Here is a 23,250-nt window from a genome sequence, read left to right on the forward strand (position 1 = left end):
TTGTACAGCACCTAGCAAACTGGGGCTCCTAGGTGCTTCCACAATAAAATAATAAATAATATAGACCAGTGTCTTATCTCCCTTTTTGAAAAAGATTTTTGAAAATGTAATGGTGCTCAGATATAAGAGTGATAGGTACAAATTTACAACTCTAAAATAGAGAAAGCTCAAACTGTTCTAGCAGTATGTATAGTTCAGATTTCCCTCTTCCAAGTCAGTCTGATTTTAGACCCGGCTACAAGACTGAAACTGCACTTCTGGGAATTGTTCCATATTACTAAGATTTTAGCCAAACAAATTTGATTTCCTAAACAGGATATAAAACAACAAGCTTTCTGCTGATCACTTACTGTCTCTCTCAAATATCCCACAAGAACATTTACCCAAACAGTCAAAAATGTTAACTGGATATTGCTTCTAAAACTTTATAACACTGAAAAAGTTGTCACTTGCAGGTGAGGCAGTCTTTTCTTTGCATAGGTAACGAAATTACACAACGCTGCTATACTACAGCAGCAAGAACAGCAAGGCGCTCCTTTACGCAATTATACTACTAAGCGCACAAGCCTTAACTCATTAATGTAAGTAAAATACGTTTAAGTCTTTTGATGGAAATCTCTATATGAAATATTATTGAATTTACAGTAAGATCCATGGAGAAGGCATACAGACACCTGACCAAACTGTACATATTCTGCTGCCTGAGTAAACAGCTTTTAGATCTAATATAGGTATGTCGGTATGGGTACACAATTCCCAGTGGTCCTCTATACCCTCTATTATGGGAATACTTATTACCTACTTTACAGGGGTGGTGGGAAACTTAACTAATGTTAGAGATCCTCAAATGAAAGGCTCAACAGAACTGCAAGGTATAAAAGATAATTAAAATAAAACTATTTTAAAAGAACATTAAGGTTGCAAAGTCAAGCACTCCGAAGTAACCATGATAGAATTGAAGTGGCCTGTCCAACCTTAATTCGGCACTGTTGTTCATATGCATTTTGATAGTCTTCAATTACATGTTCACATACTATTTTTCCCCACAGGACCTCCTGCCTCATTCAGTGCATAGATTGGACAGTGCTCACTCAATGAGTAACTATTCAATACTCCTTTTTATCCTCATCATTCAATGTGTGGCCCCCATGCTTACTTACTGCTTACTATTCAAACCCTGTTCTGAAGACAAAATTATTATTATTATTATTAATTTCCTCATTTTTATGGCACTTATCACCATAGCATCTGAGTAATTCACAATCATTAGCGGATTTATCTTCAGGATACATCCCTAGGGTATTAACATTTTCAATTTTACAGATGGGGGGCATTATTATAGCACTTTATATGTTCAAAGCACAGCTCCCAGTGACTTCAGGTGCATTATATTGCATTGCATTGTATTATTATTATATTTTATAGCCTTTAGTGCTCAAAACATCTGCAAATCAGGCTCAGTGTCTCTCAATTTGGGCACCCGAAAACTGGGAAATACATACTGGCCATCTGTGAAAGTTTTAGTTTAAGTGACTTGTCCAGCATCACATAGGAACTTTGTGGCAGAGGCAGGGATAGAATCCAGTTGTCTAGGACTTTAACCATGAGACTAACCTTTCTCTCGCCTCATTCACCACACACCTTCCAACTTCTGCAATAAATGAGACAAGGATTCTAAAGACAACCACCTCATTCACTATGCAACCCTGATACATGCCCAGAGCACCATCCATCCTGTGAAGTGAATGTGGCAAGGGGCTTGTGGAAAATATAGCAGGGGATCATGTAATTAAAGACTGCACCATAACACACAAGAAGGCTGAATTAAGGTTGTATTTGCAACTTCAATTCTGGTATCTCTTGACATTGCAACCTTAACATTCTTTTAATGTAGTTTTTAAAATGTAATTTTCTAGGTTTAAAAAACAAAACTGAAAAAAAATCAGAAGAAATTCCATCATGTGGAAACATACTGATCCCCACATTGGTCATCAGCAGGGTTGAACCTCTAGATTCACAGCACAGTCCTTGACCACCTGAGCTAATGAAGTAGTTGATAGTAGCAGAATCTTTTATCCTCTGTTGGGGCCAGTCACTAGAGAAGGATGACATACATTTTGCCAGTGGGTTTCACAGATACTGCTGAGAGCAGGATTTCTGTATCTCAGCACTCCCAGGTTCTGAGGGGAGTGCCCTCTAATGGTTACAGATCCTGCTGCTCCTGTTCTTCACCACCCCCCCCCCAGCATGGCCCTTCAGCATATACCCCTTCTATCTCTGCCCCCAATGTTTCTATCCCCCTTTGCTATTGCCCCCTGCAGCCAGTCCCATTCCCCCCTTCTCCTATAACCACAGCCTGCTGCCTCCAGTCTATCCCTGCACCCGTCTGTTCCTCACCCCTTTGTTTTAGAGTCAGGCTACTTCTTCCTTTTCCGTCATGCTGCCTGGGCATCAGCAGGGGGAGACAAAGATGACTGAGGATAGCTAGTAGCCACCAGGGAGGGAGCCAGAGGCAGGAAGAGAATTTGTTATGGAGAGAAGAGAGCTAGGGCTGGGGCGGTGAGGGGGGGAAAGGTGTTGAAGAAGTTGGAGAAGAGAGAGGGGATGTGGGCTGGATGCAGTGGTAGCCTAGGGACTTGTGATGCTGTCCAGCGGTGGAGGGAGCCTGAGTGAAGGAACCTGGGACAGCCTCTTCCATTCTGCCCCTACCCCTTTTCCTCACCCCTTCAGCTCCCCCCACCACCACAGACCTCTTACTGCCTGGCACAGTGAGGGCTGGGGCCGCTTGTGGCTGCTGCCATCTTGGCCTCTCTCTAGTCTAACAGGGGAGAATTGCAAGCGCGTCTCCCTAGCTCAGCTGTAGCACCACAGCAGCCCACGGTGGACAGGATGGATGATGGCAGGGAGGCAGGGTTGTCAGAATACATAATGGAGCAGCTGAATGCAGGTCATTCCCAAGACATATGTGAGAGAGAGAGTGTGTAAAAATAGGTTTTTTTTCCCCAGTGCTGTGTCACCATACAGCAAGACATGCTGCAGACAGTCCTGCTCTCTAGTGTTAGTACTACCACTGGAGTAGGGGAGGAGTCAGTGCTCATGCAATGGTCACTGCAGGCTTCTTAGAGTTGCCAACTTTCTAATTGCACAAAACCAAACACGCCTGCCCCGTGCCCTTCCCTGAGGCCCCGCCCCCACTCACCCCAGTCCCTCTCCCTCCATTGCTCACTCTCCCCCAACCTCACTCACTTTCACTGGGCTGGGGTAAGGGGTTGGGGTGCGGGAGGGGGTGAGGGCTCTAGGGGGCTGAACGGGGCTCAGGGCTGGTGCAGAGGGTAAGGGTGCAGGAAGGGGTTCGGGCTCCAGGAGAGAGTTTGGGTGCAGGAGGGGGCTCAGGGCTAGGGCAAGGGGTTGGAGTGCGGGCTCTGGCAGGGAGTTTGGGGGCAGGAAGGGGCTCAGGGCTGGGGCAAGGGGTTGGAGTGTGGGCGCCGGCCGGCGCTTACCTCAGGCGGCTCCCGGTTGGCAGTGCAGCAGGGCTAAGGCAGGCTCCCTGCCTGTCATGGCTCCGCCCTGCTCTTGGAAGTGGCCAACATGTCCAGCCCCTAGGCAGAGGCGCGGCCAGGCAGCTCTGCAAGGTGCCTGCGCTCGTGCTGCCCCCCACAGCTCCCACTGGCTGCTGTTCCCGGCCAATGGGAGCTGCATAGCCGGCGCTCGGGGCGGGGCCAGGACGCAGAGCCTCCCTGACCCCTGTGCCTAGGGACCACAGTGACATGTCACCAGTTCTGGGAGCTGCACGGAGCCAGGGAGCCTGCCTTAGCCCCGCTGCGCCACTGATCAGAGCCTTCAGGGTCCGTTTTCAACCAGGCGTGCCAATCGAAAACCGGACGCCTGGCAATCGTAAGGCTTCTTGCAGCAGTACAGGGAAGTGGGACCTGGGCTGGAAGATAGCTGAAAAGCATGATGTCCCTCCCACACTTACAGGACTCTGGACAAAACCCACACTAGACTCCATGCCCTCTAGAAAAACACAGCTGCTTGGAAGGTTGCTATGTTCTATGCTGTGATTGGTGGGATGTGTTATAGTACTTTATAATTTCATTGTTTTCTGTTTGATACTTGCCTCGTGATTTGAAACTCTCTTAACCTGACCTTTCTGCTATACTCGGCCACAAAGGAATGCATACCTTCTTACATAGCACTGCAACACCTTTGATATAACTAAATTATTTATTCAAGAATAGAGCAGCTATGTTTAATTTTCTGAATGAGAAACTACCAAGAGGGTCAGATACATAAGCAAGTGTGGACACTTAACGAACTTCATGTTAAAGGAAAAGGGAATCACTTTTGGAGATGGGAGCCATTGTGGATTTTTCGGGAGGGGAGAAGGGGGACTGAGATGACATACCGGAGTCTTCTCGCTTGCATCAGTGTAAATTAATAACTGTATATAAGTTACATATGTGTAAAATCCATCAGGCCCAGTAAGTTTTATAAAATAGTAGCAGCTTGCTCAAAAGAGGAAATTCTAACAAGCTGAACTTATTCTACAGATGTCTTTGTACATCATAACACTGTATTATTATTATATTTTATATCCTTTACTTACAAAGACAGTATTCTTCCCCTGCTTGGAGATACACACACACACTCCAAACACATAGCAGGGAAATTATTTAAATTTGAATTTTTATGTAGTATATTTTCATCTCTTCTAGGGACACTAAGTGCCTATTTGGTACTTGGAATAACAGAGATGAGTCAAAACTAATGGAGTTAACAAAGATATTGCTGCAACTTCAAAAACTTCAGATCACATGATGTGGTGCTCAAATTATGCTCAAAATGTGAGCAGTGTTGCAATATACTAGAATAAAAACTTCCACTGAACAGATAGGAACAGAAGTAGACAATATTTTGTTTTAGCTTTTGTACAAAAGAAAAAGCCATCTTACCATGAGATGTCCATGATAGACTTGTCAAACAGCTCATGTATGACAACTAAAGGTCGTTTCAGACATGTGAGCTTAAAATGGAAAAATACAGGAGACAGAAATTTAGAAATATTATGCACAACCACATAATCCCATCCTCTTCCAGAATCTAATCTTCCCTCCTGACCACGGCTACCACTGAAACCTGTGACCAGGAATGCTATCTGTATGCTTGATGATGTAAGATCTGGAGTGTACCTGGAGTTAGTAATTTCTCTACAGAGCACAACCCATTCCCTCAAAAGTTTGTACGACATTCAAACCCCACTTTTTGAAACAGATTGAATCTTCTGATCAATGTAGCCCTCTCTCTGTTGAATTGGTAGAGAGCTCTACAACTGCAAAGTAATTCCAGACCCTGGAGAGAGCTTCTGTTCCAACCTTAACTGAGAAAAGGAGGTTGCTCACTGGCAACATAAGAGAAAGGCAGAAAATAGATCAGGGTAATGTGCTCACTTTCAGACTATCAATGTGTAAGTAAGGAAAGCCAGTCAACAACAAAGGAAAACTACCAATTGTTCTAAAGAGGAGCGGCCAACCCTGTATTTATGGATCAACTTGATACGACAATAAAGAACTGAATAAGCAAAAGAATTTCCCATAACTTGTTAAAAAAACAAAGAAGTACAGTATCTCTACTTCTCAGCCAGTATACTTAGCATCTAAGATACCTGGCTCTAACTGAAACTAAAGTAGGAGAAGGTAGTGTGGTTTAGCGGATAATGAGGTTATCTAGGATTCAGTAGAGCTGGGTTCTAATCTTGGATCTACCACAGACCTGCTGTGTGACCCCAAGCAAGTTATTTCACCTCTTTTCTGTTTCCCCTCCCACCATCTATCTGTCTTGTCTATTCAGACTGTAAGCTCTTCAGGGCAAGCACTCTCTCTTACTATGTGTCTTTGCTGTGCCTAGTACGAGATCCCAATCTCTGCTGGGCCCATTAGGAGCTATAATAGAATATACTTGAGTGGCACTTTGATTAACAACACACCCGTTATTTGGTATTTTTGCCAGAAAGATTTAGTGTTATGCACTTAAGTGATTGATGGATAAATATCACACTTAGGCTGCTTAGAAAGGAAACAGGGAATTACAGGTAGCAACTAACGTGTTCTGGGATATGTCCCTCACTGTGAAGCCATACACTTTGTTTAAGCTGATTCGCTGCCCTATTACAGCTTCCAAACCAGTCAATCTTACATTAAAGTGGAGGAATAACCATTTTTACCCTCAACCACAATCTGAAGATACAATTTTACTTTAGACTTTACAATAAAAGCCAAACCAGATGTTTGAAGACTTGGATTTTTTTTTTAAAAAGTTCTTTCTACCCTGCCTCTATTTACTGGCTGACAGCAGAAGCTGGGGACCGAGGCCAGGACAAAGCAGGCAGGGGATCAGTCAATCCAGCAACAGCTAGGCTGTGCTAATTATGTTCCTTGCATTCTGCAGAGCAAGTTCAGGGGAAGCCAGATTCCATGGTAGGATATGCTGAATTTGGGATAGGAGGAAGGAATTGTTTCTCTCACAAGAGGTCAGAGCCTGTGATAAAGTGAGTGGCCTTGGGTCAGGTTTGTTAGGACAAGTCAATTCCTTTTCCCAGCCATGGTAACAGAATACTCCTGCATCATTCAGTGTACAGATTGAACAGTGCTCACTGAATGGGTAGCTATTCAATACACCTTTGTATCCTCATCATTTAATGTATGGCCCCATGCTTATTTACTGCTTACTATTCAAACCCTGCTCTGAAGACAAAATTATTATTATTATTAATTTCCTCATTTTTATGGCACTCATCACCATAGCATCTGAGTAGTTCACAATCATTAGCGGATTTATCTTCAGGATACATCTCTAGGGTGAGCTGGTATTAATATTTTCAATTTTACAGATGGGGGGCATTATTATAGCACTTCATATGTTCAAAGCACAGCTCCCAGTGACTTCAGGTGCAGCTGTAAGTGCTCAGAACTTCTGCAAATCAGGCTCAGTGGATCTCAATTTGGGCACCAGCTCCTCTTCTCTGACAACAGCAACATATTGTATCACTGACTCTCTTAGTCCCTCATGTACCAGCAGGCCTTGGAACTGGATTCCCTAGGCCCTTTGCTTCCCTAAGTTAGTTTAATAGAGGGAGAAAGAGCATAGCTAGCATCCACCACCTAGCTTCATCTGGGACACTGTACTGCCTACCCTGTACTGGCCCAAACATCAGAGACCTCAGTCCCCAAAACTTGATCTAGAATAAATCACTTCAAGCTTAAAAATTACAAAAATCAATGGGAGATTTACCTGAATATACTAGAAATTGTGGCTAAGGATATAATGAACTTTTCATATAATTTTTAAAAACGTTTCAGTGATCATTTCTAAAACAATTCATGATAATTCCAGTCCAGTGTTTTCCTACAATCCCCCGATAACAGGCAGAGTGGCCAATAAAAACCGTATCTAAATGTAAGATCCTAATTCTGTACACCTGATCTCTGTGCTAAGTCCCCTAGTTGTCCAAGTGATCACGTCAGCCAATGAAAGCAACAAAGGAAACTTACCCAGACGGAGAGGGACCGATCCTTACTGCCAACAGCACAGCAGCAGTAGGGACAGCTTGGCTTGGTGGAGCTCCCATTCTTTTGTTTCTTTTTGAAGATTTTTGGATTGAATTTCTAAAAGACAAAAAAAAAATCCCACATATATTACAATCAATTAATTATTTTTAGGAGGTCTTTAGGTTTTTAAGTTAATTTAATGCTCACAAACAATGTCAGGCTAACCTCTCTAGGAAACAAAGTCCCCATCACACGTTCAGCACAGACAAAAGCAATGTAGGTTTCCTCACGCTGCCTACCCAATGTGTCTCAGCCTTGAGCTGGAAGGACACCTTCTATAGGTCAGAGTATTTTTGTCTCCATAGTCAACTCAGTCTTTGGCATCTCTGACAAGCGCACCAACAGGAATACCAAACTATATTGGTTTTGTGATGTGAACATCAGCCCATTTGGAACCAGACTGATTTAAAACAAGCTACTGAAGAGGCCTTGGAAGGTAAACTTTTGGCCACACCTGAAGTAGGCTGGATTTGAACTAGTGACCGAGAGCAGGGGATCTCACAACAATTTTTTTGGTGACAATTTTTCCTAAAATACTTAATTAACGTTAGGAAAAACAAATAAATATGCAAATATACATGTCCAAATCATCGTAATTTATGTATGTAGAGTTTCTTTTTGCAGACTCAATAACAAACATAACGTACAGCTGTTTCTATTCTTTACTGGATCTAAACAGAATAGAAACACAAATAAGGTGCTTTGCACATTCTTGTCTTTTTTTGTTGTTTCTTTTGCTTTTTTGGTTGCTTTTTAAAAAAAGACTTGGTAGCTAGTAAGTCTGCTGCTGTGAAAAGTAATATTTGTTAATATCATTTTTCACAGCAGACTTACTAGCTAGTTGTGAGGCTGTGAAAAGTTATATTAACAAACATACATATATGAATTTTCACAGCAGACTTACTCAACCCTGGCAAGCCCAGGGACAAATTAAGCCCTGGATGGGGAGGTGGGTAGGAAGACAGTGAGGGCCCGGGGCAAAGTGGGGGTGGTGGTGAGCTAAGGGTCAGCACCTGCTCCCACATGGCTGGGGTCCAGGGCTGGAGCCCAAAGCCCTTGACTGAAGCCTGCCGCCTGCCACCCCAGTGAAGCCCAAAGCTGGAGCTTCACTGGCTCTGGGAAGGTGGGAACTCACTGGCTGCCTGCTCTCCGGTGTTCGCGGCTCCACAAGGGGTCAGGGTCCAACCCCTGCTGGTGAGCCTGGGGGAGGGTCCACTGCTCCCTCCCCTGACCCCTTAAGTCACTGCCCAGGAAGCTGTGGCCGCAAGAAAAGCTCCTGGTGGCTGCATGCGGCCACTGTGGTCACATTTGAGAAACACTGGGGGGGCAAATGCTCAGGGGCCCAGGTAATTTAAAAGGGCCCGGGGGGACGGGGGGAGGCAGTCACGACTGCTGCAGCGTGGGCAGGAAATTTAAAAAAAAGGAGGAAGGGGACAGAAGAAGCCCCGCCGGGCGGATGGGTGAGCAGGCAGGGGAAAGCCACGGCGGGTGTGTGTGTGCGCGCGCACACACACACAGGGAAGCCCTGAGCCCCAGTAGAAGCCACGTTGGGCGGGGAAGCCCCAGAGCCCCGGCAGAAGCCACAGGCCAGGCAGGGGGAAACAGGTTCCAGGACAAACAATTCCCACTGATTTCAAAGGAGATTTGACCCTGAGTAAAGAATGCAGGCTTGAGGGAAACACATTAGTTCTAGTCTCGCTACTTTTTCTTTGGGTGGGGGAGGAAGGTGTTAAATATGAAACTAGAAGAGAGGTGATGAGGAAGAGATGGCATTGGTCAGTTCTCTCCTATTTCTGCTTTCTAGCAATTGTACTAATATGAATAAATGTTAATATAATTGGCTCCAAGGCTGTACCTGAAGTCAGCAAAGGATACATGGGGAGTGTAGAAGTTCCACTTCTTTGTGTGGGCAGCCCTTTTCTAAGAGCTCCATTGTGAGCTGCCTACATTGTGCCCACAGTGAGAAGTAAGAGAGGCGAAAGGCATCACCTTACAATTCTGCACATGGAGAGAGAGGTGGGGGGGTACAGGGAAGACAGCATGTTTGGGGAAAGTAAGTTGTACCAGAAAAAGGGCTTGTGCAGCTTACTTCCCCTATGGAGCAAGAGGGAGGGAAGGAAGAGACCTAATAGTGATTGAGTCACAATTCAGTACCCGATATGAACACGAGGAAGCACAACTATGTACTGTCCCTCACTCAGGGTGGCTTGTAAGGTGGTGTTATTAACTAAGTGACATTATTAATGTCATTGAGGTGCAAGTGTATGAATCCAAGACCTGCAGAACTTCCTCTGGAAAATATAAATAGTGCAAAAACCTAATGGGAAGCAGTTGTTTTAAGTTCAAGTGAACAGGAAGAAGCAATTCTCTGTGTGCAGTGACACAGGGACTCACATCTCTATGTTGTGGGGAGTGGTGTTTCCATCTTGGTGCCCCATGTAGCTGGTCAGTGTAGGTGCTCCTTGTGGTGTTAAGCACTGAGGTTGTGGGGGGCCTGGAGCAAAATCTGAAACTGAAGCTTCCCACCCTCCCAAAATGCCTACACCTCCCCTTCCCGCCCCCTCTCCAGGACTCCCCACAGTGCTCTGGGTTCTGTGAACAGCTCTTACGATGGCCCGGATCTGTGTGTGTTGGGGTGCTAGGGAGTGGGGGTTCTGTGTGGGGTGCTGGGCAGTTGTGGTGGGGCTGTGGACGGGGGGGCCTCTGAGCAGGGGTGGTGGTGTGCAGGGTAATGTGCACTTGTGGTGGTGGGGATTGTGGGGGGTTCTCTGGGCAGGGGGACGCTGGGCATAGGGAATCAGGGATGTTGGGTGGGGGGGCTGTGTGGCACGGCCCCTGAGGGAAGGGACATACAGCTTAGCCAATGTGCATCTGGTGGCTGCTGGACTGTAAACAGTGCCCTCGCACTGGGCTGGGTGGAGCGTGGCTGGCCCTGCCATGCCATGCCCTGCCCTGCCCCATTGCCCCCGGCCAGACCCTCGCTCTGGGTACTGACCTCCTGGTGCTCCATTGCCCCCATTGGGGGCCCACAAATATGTTTGGTGCCGGGCCCACAAAAGGTTAATCCGGCCCTGACCGGAAGAGCGCAGCCAGCAGCTCGCTGGGCGCGGCTTATGTGTGCACCAGCCGCCGCACGTGGTCCAGCTCCACGCCCATGTGGCGATGCCACGCTGGGCCATCCCTTTCTACGGGGCCCATTGACAGTTGTGCCCTGGGGCCCAGAACTGCTGTCAGCCGGCCTCCTTCCAAATCCATGAAATAAAAAAAATTGTACAGGTGAAAGTCTACACTTACCTTAAACTGACAGATTTTTAAACATCTATGTATCAATTAATAACTTATCATATTTACAATCTATCTATAGCAGCTGTTTCCCTCTGTTGCACATAAGAGCATATTTTCTAAAAGCTATACTTTAAGAAGACGTTACCCTTTAAATTTACTCACCACCACTGTCACTGCCTTGCGGTGCCCTACAAAATCCATGTTGGTTTTCCATCCATCTCTCTCAATGATCTGAGCAGTAGGTCCAGAATTATTCATGGCATGAGCAGAAACCAGATAGTGTCCATCAGGCGACCAGCTGAGACGCAGAACATGTGTTGTCCCTCCACACTGAGAAAAAAAAACACATTAGGCCTTTAAAGGGGTCTAGACTGATTGATCAGAGGGCATTTATAACAACTTTTGAGGGTTCAGAAAAAGGAAAGTTAGATTTTACAAACAATGAGTGATTTCTTGTTTCTTTCAGGAGTGTAACACAATTTCATGAGTAACATTTCAGTACACTAAATTCTCAGAGCTTCATCCCTATCCACATGGTTGGTCCAATCTAAGTTCTGAAGCTGTAACCTAGGAGCTAGAGAGTGAATAAGAGTATTTGGTTATTGTCAGAAAAGATGCAAAACTTGGGAATGACTTATATTGAAAAGAGGCTCTCCAGGACAATGTTATAAATGGAAAGAAGACCTGAAAATGCCATTCTTTATAATCTGCAAGAATGCAGAATTCTATAGAATACGTACACCAAATATTCACCATCCTGGTTAGTGACATGGCTGCAACACATCAGTTGCAAATTATGAGACCCAAGTTTGCAAACGCACTACCTCACAGACTCTAAATGGCTGAAAGCAAATCAATGACTATGAAGACCATTGCTAGCCACATCACTACAAATTTACTGTAAAACATTCATTAGCACCAGCATCTGCCCCAGAGAAGTTTGATTGCCTTCCTAGCCAAGGTAAAGTAACCAGTCAAACAAAACAGATTTTGGTGCAGGGGGAAGAAAGGGGAGGGGAGGGACAAAAACCCCACACTTACTCTCCTCCATATTTTTACAGCAGATATGCAAGTCTAGTCAAAGTCACTACATTACATTTGCATCCTGCTCAGAGGCTAATAGATAAATTTACTATGTCTGCAATTCATAAAGTTATTAGCACCTGAAAAGATCACTGACTGTGATTAATCTTCAAAAATATTTGATAAAGCTAAGACTACAGGTATTTTGCATGTGAACCCTATTTAAAACTAAAAAGGCATCAGTGCAATGAAAAACTGGGAAATAGCCTCCTCACCTATTGTTTGCTTTATCTCAATTGTCTGGAGACACTTCCCACCCTCCAACCCCTAAAACAACACACCAAGCCACAACACAATGCCCTGGGCAGTCATATTATAAAACATTTAGTGCTGGTAAGGTGCAAATATTACTCTTCAAAGCTAGGACTTAAACAAAACTTAGTCCTTGTATTTGTTAATCTACTCCTATATGGGCAGAGGGAAGGTATCCTGCCAAAGGGAAGGATACCTGCAGGCAAACAGGAGAGCAGGATTGATGTGCTCCACAGGCAGCTCTATCTAGCTCTTGCAGCTGGAGGGAAGCTGTGGCATAATGTGCCTCTTTACAGGGATAAGGGAAGGCAGAAGCAATTATTTGGGTTAAGACAGGCTATTCACAAAGGTTTGTTCATATTGTCTGAACTCAGTTATTTTATGTTCCCAAATAGTTGAAGCCCCCTTTCTGGACAGAAAGTCACAGGAGAAGCAGAGAGCTAACTTGTACACATAGGTGGTACTAGCCCACTGGGGGCCCTACGCAGGAATATTTTTGCGCGTGCGCACGCACAAAACACATAATTAAAAGCGAATAGGGGGCCCTCCTGAGCTGCTTGGGGCCCTAAGCAATTGCTTAGTCTGCTTATACCTAGCGCCAGCTCCGCTTGTACAGTTGGGAACTCCAAGTGGGACAAAAGCAGGCACAAACCACACGGCAAGCATTTCAGTCCTGTTTAATTAGCTAATATTTGTGCAGGGCTTTGACGATCAGAAGTATTCTGACTGTTTTTTAATTTGTTCGCTATGTGCTCCTTAACACACGACAGATACCTCATCAAATGGTTTTGTGATGCTGGTTTCTAACTGCCAGTCCATGGTCCGCCACACCTTCAAGCTTCGGTCATCAGCCTGAGAGGCTATATATTTCCCAACTGGATCCCAGGTCAATCCCTTCACCAAGCCAGAGTGTCCCTTCAGAGTGGCAAGAATTTCTGTGCACAGCAAAAAATTAAGAGATAACACTTGGATGCTGCCATTCCCTTAAAAAGGTCATTTAACTATAGACAAAAAGTCTAGTGGAGATTTCTAGGGTCCTTTTGAAGCACCATATTAAAAGCAGCCTGACATTTTTGTTGGATGGTCAAATAACAACGTACCAATCAAGCTCAACCTATGTTCAAATTAAGCTTCCTGTACAAATGAAGCAAGAAACAAAAGGGGTATTCTGACAGCATAATGAATGGAAGTCATTGTGCAAGAGATAAATAGATCCAGACCAGCAGAGACCAGTTTATTACAAAACTTTTGTCAAGCACTGGAAAGAAAACAGCAGTTTAATTGGAACCTAGTTAAAATATGCACTTATTCCTCCCTCTGTTCTCACTAACCATCACAACAGCTTCAACTTGGGGCATTTGTGTACATGATCTATGGTGTGATCCACTTCTCATTTCAACATCTGTGACAACAGCTGAGCAGATTCCAAGGTATTAGTCACTATAGTAAGGACAGGTTGCCTGCTCCAAAATACACCCTACCTGTTCATAGTCAATGAAAGACACTGACACAAAAAGCAGTCAGTTTTTGTCACTGATAATTATATTTGTATATACATATCTGAATTAAAAGAGTTCCCACCTGGGAATTTGACAGCATTCCAGATGACAACGGTGTTATCCACACTGCAGGAGGCCAGCCAGGCATCATGAGGAGACCATGCTACATCCATGACATCTATTAAAAAAAAGTCCTATCTATGTGACAAATTGCACTGGAGCTGCAAATTGATGGCCAGATAGATTTAACTGATTTAACCAATTAGTGCAGCCCCTGTTTCAGAGATGAACTTGCTATGCATGTTGCATGAACACGATCTAATTTGAGACTCAAAGTAAAACTATCATCACTATGGTCCATATAAAGCAAATGAACCAAGGGAGTGAAAAGGAAGCCTTGCTTTGACTGAGCAACACTCAGGAGGAGCTGTGCTAAGTCACAAACTAATATTCCCTTATATCCCATCAAATTATTAAATATAGAAATAATATAAATATCTGATTACAAGATGGTTAATAAAAAACATAAGCTATTTCACCTGCAGAACCATTTTTCATTGTTCCATTCCCCTCAAGGTATTCTTTAGTCAAGTCTTATTTTTTAACTTGTGGACAGATCATTTAAATAAGCACAATCAAGTTATATTATATGTAGTTCTGTTACCATCTAGCAGTTGATAAAATACATTTTTATTTTGCTTTTGACAAAAAGCAATAAATATAGAATCAGATTATAAACTCAGCCATAATAAGGTTTCCCATCCTGGTGATTTTCCTTTTATTGAAATTCTGTTTTTCCAGTTTCCTCTAATCTTTGTGGCATCTTTCATATGAGACCCAAAAGGAAAAGAGAAAGTTAGAAGCAGCTTTACTGCCATCTGAGAAACTGTGCCAGGTTGCAACCCGTGCTGTGTGCCAAGGATGCTGAAATCCTTCTACATACTGTTAGTGTGTCCCAGCTGGGCTGCCAGCATTTCCACAAGAACACTAAAGGCTGGTAGCCCTAGAACTCCTATATCTCCTTCCCCCCATATTTCACTTCAAACCTCCAAATCCTTTAGTTAAGTAAAAGACAAAGTTGTCTTTTTATTATTTCAAAATTGGTCACAATATACTGAAGGGAAGGAAAGGTGATCTTGTGGTTAAGGCACAGGACTAGTTCTAGACTTCTACTTGATAGCTTGTGCTCATCCTGCTCTAAAATCTTAGGGAAACTAATTACAGACATTCATTACTTGCAGGTTTGTCTGCTTCTACTTCAAAGCTTTTATGCAGACAGGAAGGATAGTCCAGTGGTTAGGGCACTAGCCCAGGATTTGGAAAATCTGGATTCCAGTCCCTGCTCCACCACAGACTTCCTGTGTGACCCTGGGCAAGTCACATACTCTCTGCCTCAGTTCCCCCTCAGTTCCCCATCTATTAAAAATGGAAATTATAGCACCTCCCTAACTCACAACGGTGTTGTGAGGATCAATACATTAAAGATTGGGAGGCACTTGCAGTTATATGGCTTAATGGGGGGCTGTATAAGTAACTAAGACAGAGAGATATAGAAACACGATGGCCAGGGTGTTTACAGGAACCAGAATCTCCTCTGTCCAAAGGACCTGATTTGCACTTAGTGAAGCAGCAGCAGGAGATACCACAACACAATATTATTCTAGCCCAGATGGAAAAAAGGTCTCACTACCACAGTCCACTGTGAAACACTGATGGAAACCACACAGCCCCTCAGGACAATTACAAAATTAACACATGCTTGTCATTTTTTTATAACCAACTTTTTAGAATTGATGCCAAAATAATATAATTCCACTATAATAAGATAATAAACAGAAGACACAGCTTAAGATAATACTAACAATAAAAAAGTATTATCCACATTTTACAGTTGAGCACACTGACTTGCCCCAATTATGTGCTCATCATCACAGGACAAATCAATGGTAAAGTCAGGAACAGCATCCAGGAATCCTGACACCCAGTCCCCTCTTCTAGCCACATTGCCTCCCTTAAATAAAAGCCACTTTTTTCTCCCCCCCCCCCCCCTTTTAAGGCTCCTGACACTTGATGTTATCTCCTCATAACCAGTTTTAATAGTTAGTGATTAGCTGTGTAGTGAAGAGTTCTATGACCAACTGATTATATTGTGAACAAGAAAAGTATCATGTTAATGAATACAAAAATACTTTTTCAACATGCTCTATTCAGATTTATTCTACACCTTTTCACTTACCCCCTGAATGGCTTCTGAGAATTGAAACACATCTCCACTGTTCCACATTAGCAAGTTTACTACTGGAACCAAACACAGTGCTAGGTCCAATGTATCTAGTTAAAACAGGACCAGAAGAGTTATTAACAGAAACCACCTCAACAAGTTACTCATTAATTGTTTGTTTTAGAACATAGTATAGCTGTACAAGTCTACTTTCTGCTCAGATATTATCACAATGGGGAATGAGACAAAAATACCAATACTGTTTTATATGAAAGTGAAACTTATAATACCTTTAAAAGCTACATAAATATACTCTATACTACTATACTTCCTGAAGCAAGTTGATAATGCTAATATGTAAAATATCTCTTTGAAGAGTCTAATAATGAAGCTGTCTACAAACCCATGGAGAAAATGGCTCACCTCCCTCCTACGCAGAAGAGAGAACATACTTATGGAAACAGACTATTGTTCAAGACACAGGTTATCAGAACAAACTTCCAATGTTATTGATCTGCAACTGTGACTTCCTCCCTGCAAGCTCTTAAGGCAAGGAGCTGGCACTGGGGGAAATTTTGTGAAAATAGACAGAGATACCGGCTAAAATTAAAATACAAGTTGAAAAGGAAAAACATGCTTACGCAGCTCGTTTCCACACCATGATCAGTTTGTCATCGCCCCCTGAAGCCAAATAAACCCCATTGTTTGACCACCGCACACAGTTCACACAGGCTGGAAAATGGAAAAAAAAAAAGTTTATAAGATGAAAAGCCAAAAAAAAAAAAATAGTTCCATAATGAGAGCAGGTTTCATTTTAAGCAGAGTTTGGCAGGAGATGCTTGGAATTTGTTAAATATGCTCACTCCATTGTGATTGGCTATGCAGTTACTCTATCTGCTTTAGATAAATGGGTTGGCACCTATCTTTCAATGCCAGTTGAATAACTTATCTAAGTTTCAACAACAACCTATTCTGTCTAAAAAACATTTAACAAAAATATGGTTTAAAGGGGAAAAAGTAGCTGACTAAGGAAATTGTTTGTGATAAATGAAATTGGATTAAATTACAAGTGCAACCTGGAAATGGTACATTTTCAAGAAAAGCAAGGAACATCTTATTCAATACACTAGATCTTAAGACTATAATCAATATATTTTATATGGCATCTCCTCTCTCTTCATTCGTTCTCCTGCCCTTCTCTGTAATCCTACTGGTTTTCAAAAATTTGTTCTACAAGTTATTTTTTGGCCCCACCAAATTAGATGGAAGACACTCATGTGCAAGGGATTTCCAGATGTATCTGAAGAACTGTTCAAAACGTATTCTATAGCTTGACAAGGTTTTCTGCTGAACATCTAAAAAAAAGCATGTAGCTGAGCTCTGAGCCCCTCTGCAAAACATCACATATTCTTTACTGCTGAACAGAGACTTATATTTTTTAATTACAAACAGATGTACTAACAGGTAATTTGCCAAGGCTCAAAGCCTACAGAGAACCCTTGTATGTTACCTAAGTGATTGTCCATCTGACAAAGCATCTTGGGAATATTTTCATTCTTTTCATCTTCCTCTTTGAGGACAGGAGCCATACTCCAAATCACCACCTTCCCAGAATCCTGTCCTAAAGACAAAGAAGAAATCAATATTTTATAGAGAACAAAAAATTGTCTGAACTCATTTTCAATTTCATAGAAAATACTGGCTCTCTGATACTGCAGCAATTGGAGCCCTAGAAATCTTTAACACAAAGATATACTTTTAGAGTTCACATTCATTTGCTGGTACTCAAACTGTGCTTTGCTTTCATTTACCACAAAGCTATTAAGATGATCACATGTAATTCTTCAGAAATAGTAAAAGTCATACTGTATAGAACAGTAATATTTTGACTGATTTGTCATGTACACAAAAATTAAATTTAAGTTGAAGGAAAGGGGGCATTTAAACTATTGTTAGCCAGTATTATATAGAATATCAGTTTTATACACTACACCATTATACTTAATAGGATATATTGTATTAATGTTTTGCACAACTATGAAGTGTATTAATGTTAAGCTTTTCTCAAAATCCTGTATAATTATGCTAAGACAAAATGCACAATCCATACTTCCAGCATCCTTTGTACTTAAGCCAAGCCTCTTCTTGGTACATGTAGGTACTGTCAGGAACAAGATGTACTAAGGTACAGAATGCTAAGGATGGATAGTATGGAAATATATCAGAGTGAAAATGGATACTCTTGTTGATACCTACCCAGCATGCATCCTGTACCTAGGTATAGCTAGTATAAGATGCCGATAAGTTTTGGTGACTTCTGGAAAACTATGTTCAAAACTGATAAGAATTGGTGTGTGAATCTTAGGTAATATTGTGAAAGCCATAACCCTCTGGGATACAAATAAAGCAGAAGTCAGCCCACGATTTCGGAGCAGGTTTGAAAAGACTGTGGAGTTTCTATCCAGACTTATGAGATATTAACCTTTGCCTTTGTGTATTGTGCTGATCTATCTTTGATTAATAAACTAATTGAGCCAAGTTATCTGATGTTTCATTACTCAATAATTGAAACTGAACCCTAACACTACCAAATTCTATTTGTATATCTTAATATACAACATATTTATGTTGTGTATAAATATATATAGTTTTATTAAAATGTTTAATCCCAATTTCCACCAGCTATCAATATAAAAGGCCAAACTGCATGTTTTACCCCTGTCTAAACAAGAAGATTTTTGGCAAGTAATTCTGCAATATTAGTAGCAGCAGACACAATACAACTACTACAACTGCTATTCTCCACTGATACCCAAGCGAACAAGCATATGACCATGTCAATAAGCATGAACTTGCCACCACAAGCATAAAAGTCTAATTTATTCACTGCAGCATTTTTAAATATGCATGTTCAGGTCTTATATCTCCAGGGAATAGATAATTTTCCTAAATTATGAGTTTCAAATAAATGGATAAAATGAGAAAAATGTGGTGAGGACATGAGATTATTATGGCCCAGATCTCCTTCGTCCATTAGTGTGCAAACATACCTTGTCCTCCAGTTGCAAACTTGGTCCCATCTGGGTGAATATCAACTGAAAATATTGGCTTTCCTGGACACAGAGAAAGAAAAACACACACACTGAGATGGACCCATGTTCCTGAGAATACAATACTGCCAACTGAACCTCAAATGTTCTGGTTAGTCAAGTAGCAATTTTCTTCTTCTAAAAGTTCTAATCAGCATATAACAAATACAGATGACCAGAAAGTATAAAACATCTAACATCATAACAGAAACTACAGTTTATCCAGATTAAAAACCTCACAGGAATATAGGATCTCTCATACCAGAACAAATCATATCCTGCCTCTGCAATAGCCTAATGCTTCAAAGGAAGATAACCTCCTCCACAATGCACCTGCCCAATTATGTAAAGCTTGGGAAATAACTTCTTTCTGACTCCTATCAAACTGATGACCTGAAGCAAGAGATTTGATTTCCCCCTACTTCAGCTTGTTTAACAACAAATATTATTGTTCATATGATCTAGTTCAATTTAAATCCTGCTTTAAATATATACAATCCTGTAACACCCAGAGGCTTCCTGAGTTATTTATATGGCTTCTATCACCACAAAAACAAAGCACCCCTTTGGGATACAAAAGATTAGGAACTAACCAATTCAATCTTAAATACTTCAGTTAAGGTCCCCTAACACATCTCCTTTCAAAGACAATAATCCGAGTTTTTATATCCTCTCCCAAGGTCACCCAATCAGTGGCAGAGCTGGAAATAGAATTTGGGAAACAAACAGCTCTGTCTCCCAGTCTGCACTGCCCTGCCTGCATCCCTGCTGTAAGCACTAGACCCCCTCCATTCCACCATAGTATCAAACAGTTATAATAACCTTTTCAGAGAACATTTTTTAACTTGCAGCCTCCCATGAGGCCAATGAAGCCAATAAGGATTAGCTGGAGGAAACTGAATAGGAAGTGGACACAGTGGAAATTCAAGCAGCAAAATTCAACAAAAACAAACAAGAGTAACAACGGATTTACATAGTCAAACAAAACTTCATGCAGCAACTGAAAGATGTCTAAACTTTTTTAAAAATTAAAAATGCTGCCACATGTCAAAATCATCAGCATCCCAGTGGAAAGGAGGGCAATGATGTCATAACCACTCTGTAAATGCTAACCAAGAGTATTAGATTTGGACATTTGAGCAGTTTCCCACATTGGTGGAATGGTTATACTGTATCTTCATGATATGTAAAAACATAAAAGGGAAAACTAGAGGGACTTATCCATCTTATCTACCCAAGGTATTTGAGTTATTACCCATCACCATAGTATTTGAGTGCCTTTCACATAAAAATGATAGCAACAGCAAAGCCCATAGTGCGTTTTGTGAAGTTTCTGATATTTCTGTTGTTGAGGTAAACATGCTGCTTACGGTAGGGCTGTTTATTTGTGTTTGTTTATGATGATTTGTTTCGGGGTAATTTTTTAAAAAATTATTTATTTTATTCTTATTGAAATGCTGACGTGATCCCAGTAACATCCTACAGGCAGCGAAGCTGAAGTACAGTAGGATGGCACCCAACTTGCATTCTTTCCAGATCCAAGTCCCATAAAGCACATAAAACACATGAGCTGTACTTTAAAAACTGTGGCTCTTCTTTAGAGGAGTGTGCTTGCATCTGTCCTTTACTCTGCCAAACTGCATGTAAGTTTCAGAGATAACCCACATATTTTGGGAAGCACAGGGAGCAAACAAACGTCTGTAAAAAAATTAAACAAAAAATGGATCTTCAAGGCTGTAAGATTAGAGAACTAGGAGACTAAACTATTTTGACCTTGCCCACATGAGAAAGTTGCAAAGGTTTAACTTAAGGTGTTAGTTAAACTGGTGCAAACCACTGAATGCTTATTTCAGTTAAAGGGGTTTGTACCAGCTTAACTAATCAAGTTTAAAAACTGATTAAGCTAAACTGATGTAACTTTCTCAGGTATACAAATTCCTATTCTGTTAAACTAATTGTCAGCAACACTTTGCTTGCCTGTCAAACCCTCCATCCCCTGCCCCCAACACGCCCCCAAACAAAGGATGGACACATGATAAGAAAATTAGAGTTACAGCCAAAGCAAACACTGAGAAGTTTCTTTGATTGGCAGTCATGTTGCCTCCTTGTTTAGATAAAATGAATATGTTAGGCATTCTGATGCATAATTATAATATCTACAATTGTGAAATAAGCGATTATACCCCTTCCTTTGCTGAAATTACTGGCATTAAAATATTTTATATTGTGCTACACAAGATTACCAGATAAAATTTGTTTCTCCTGAGGAGTAGATCTGTGAGAGTATGCATGAGTAGAGAAATGGTTTATCATGAAAAACTATCAACCTACAGAGTGACCAGTTGTGGGCTACAAAGTCAAACTGCAGCCTGGGGACACTACTGCCCATGAAAGGTAATTTTTTCGAACACAAAGGACAATTGTATGAACTAAGCACTTTTTAAAAACTAAGGAAACAGGATACAATTCTCTCCTTTTCCTTCCCCTGTCACCCTTGCTGCTTCTTAAGCTATCTTAATGTTGCCAATTTCCGCTTTATCCTTAGAAGCAGGGTTTCTTAAGCAATAGCAGCCAGCTTCTGTGTTCTGGGTTCAGGTACAGTTTTGCTGCCAAGTTCTGTGCAACTTCATGTGTGATATTTATGCAAATTATTTAATGAGCTATTTTGCATATATGGAGCTATCTGCGTATATCTAAACTGTCTTTAAAAATGGTGTGAATTTCTTTCTGGTGAAAAGCAGCAACAGGCATATGAAGCCATCAGTTATCTACAAGGTAACAGCGGGGAACTTTCTCAGTGACCAACAGAAGTAGTTCAGTCTCCACAGCCCATTTACTGTTGGCTTCTCTGCCGAGTCTGCCAATTAGTGCAAAGCATGACAATGAGTTTGTGATGTGGGAAATGGAATGGAGACCCACCAATCTCATCTCATATAGGAACCAAACATCCATTAGTTGGGAACAACTTTTAATTCGTACCGAGTTAGCTGGCTTCAGACTGGTTACCTACAGGCAAAAGGCTGTGAAGCTCATTAGCAACGTCTAAAAGCATCCAGGCTCCTAATAAGTGCTAACACACTTTCCAGAGTCAGGTTTGATTTATGGAAAGATGTGTTTATTTAATCAAGTTCTAGTGTTTTGGGAATTTACACATGCAGATAGGCAAGCAGCAGACACCATCACCAAGCACTGATGTTGCACCAGAACAGAGGCAACCAGCCTACCGCTCACTGGGTGTAGCGGTCAGCAGCCAAAAGGGGGAGAGCTGAGGCTGCGTTCTTCACAGCACCCTGCCTGTGGGGCCAGGTGAGGAAGCACGGGATATGGGGGAAGAGGCAGACAGAGCGGGGCACACAGGGCTGCTGGGGAGTCACATAGACTGGGGTTCAGTTGGGCTAGTGTTGGGGGGCAGACTGGAGCAGGGGTTGAATGGGAGTGGGGGTGCAGGGACGGACGGGGAGGAGGTGCAGGGACGCATGGTGCAGGGCAGATGTGCCTGACTGACTGGGAGAGGTTAAAGGTCAGCCATAGTCTGCATGGGGGAGGCTCCACAACTCCCTAACAATCCCCTCCCCCCCCCCCAAAAAAAACCCTGTTCCATACTTCTCCCACCCACATCCAACAACCTCCCAGGCTCCTTCCCAGCAATTACTTCCCTCTCCCTCAGCAAATTGTTACCCCTGACTCCTCCAAGCCTTTGCATTGCTTCTGAGGAGTGCGGGAAATACGTTTCTGTATTGTAGTTTAAACAAATTATTACTCAAGTTCTGTATTAATATGCCTAGTAAGGAATCTATTTGTCAAAAAACATTTCCTGAATCTTTTTTGTTGTCTGAATTGTTACAGACAAACTTGTTGACAGGTATTTTTAAATAAATTACCAAAATAATTGAAACTGGTGTGATTATATTGTGTTATTTTAACAAAATATGCAGATTTTTGGTGCAGAATTCCCCCAGGAGTAGTTAATTAGTGTACAGCAGGAAGGATGTTGCAGAAGTCAGGAGTCAATGTGTCACAAATTTGCATGCACAGGTATGAAGAGATGCTTGTCAATAGTGCTGGTAGTGGTGCCTGCTTCAAGCCACTTTATCTGTGTGGTCCATTTTTGGAAAGTGGTGAACAGCAAGAACCAAAACATCTGTAGCACATGACCGAATGACTGTGGTCCCTTCAACACCTAAAAGCCATGTTTGCACATGCAGAAGCATCCTTGT

The 23,250-nt window shown here is 42.2% G+C and overlaps 1 protein-coding gene across 3 annotated transcripts in view; it reads right to left on the bottom strand.

Moving 5' to 3' along the window:
* Window positions 1–23,250, bottom strand: part of LOC101937578 (protein HIRA) — a 63,661-nt gene that overhangs the window by 25,360 nt on the left and 15,051 nt on the right. For all 3 annotated transcript variants that reach the window (XM_008168789.4, XM_008168790.4, XM_024105699.3), the window contains exons 2-10: window positions 18,995–19,057; window positions 17,455–17,565; window positions 16,586–16,676; window positions 15,960–16,054; window positions 13,806–13,901; window positions 12,999–13,159; window positions 11,052–11,219; window positions 7,548–7,661; window positions 4,953–5,023 (exon numbers count right to left, since the gene is read on the bottom strand). In XM_008168789.4, coding sequence (XP_008167011.2) covers window positions 4,953–5,023; window positions 7,548–7,661; window positions 11,052–11,219; window positions 12,999–13,159; window positions 13,806–13,901; window positions 15,960–16,054; window positions 16,586–16,676; window positions 17,455–17,533 — 875 coding nt within the window. In that variant the 5' untranslated portion in view covers window positions 17,534–17,565; window positions 18,995–19,057. The remainder of the gene's footprint in view (window positions 1–4,952; window positions 5,024–7,547; window positions 7,662–11,051; window positions 11,220–12,998; window positions 13,160–13,805; window positions 13,902–15,959; window positions 16,055–16,585; window positions 16,677–17,454; window positions 17,566–18,994; window positions 19,058–23,250) is intronic.

Source organism: Chrysemys picta, chromosome 15 (genome assembly GCF_011386835.1).
Source record: "Chrysemys picta bellii isolate R12L10 chromosome 15, ASM1138683v2, whole genome shotgun sequence".
NCBI lineage: Eukaryota > Metazoa > Chordata > Testudines > Emydidae > Chrysemys > Chrysemys picta.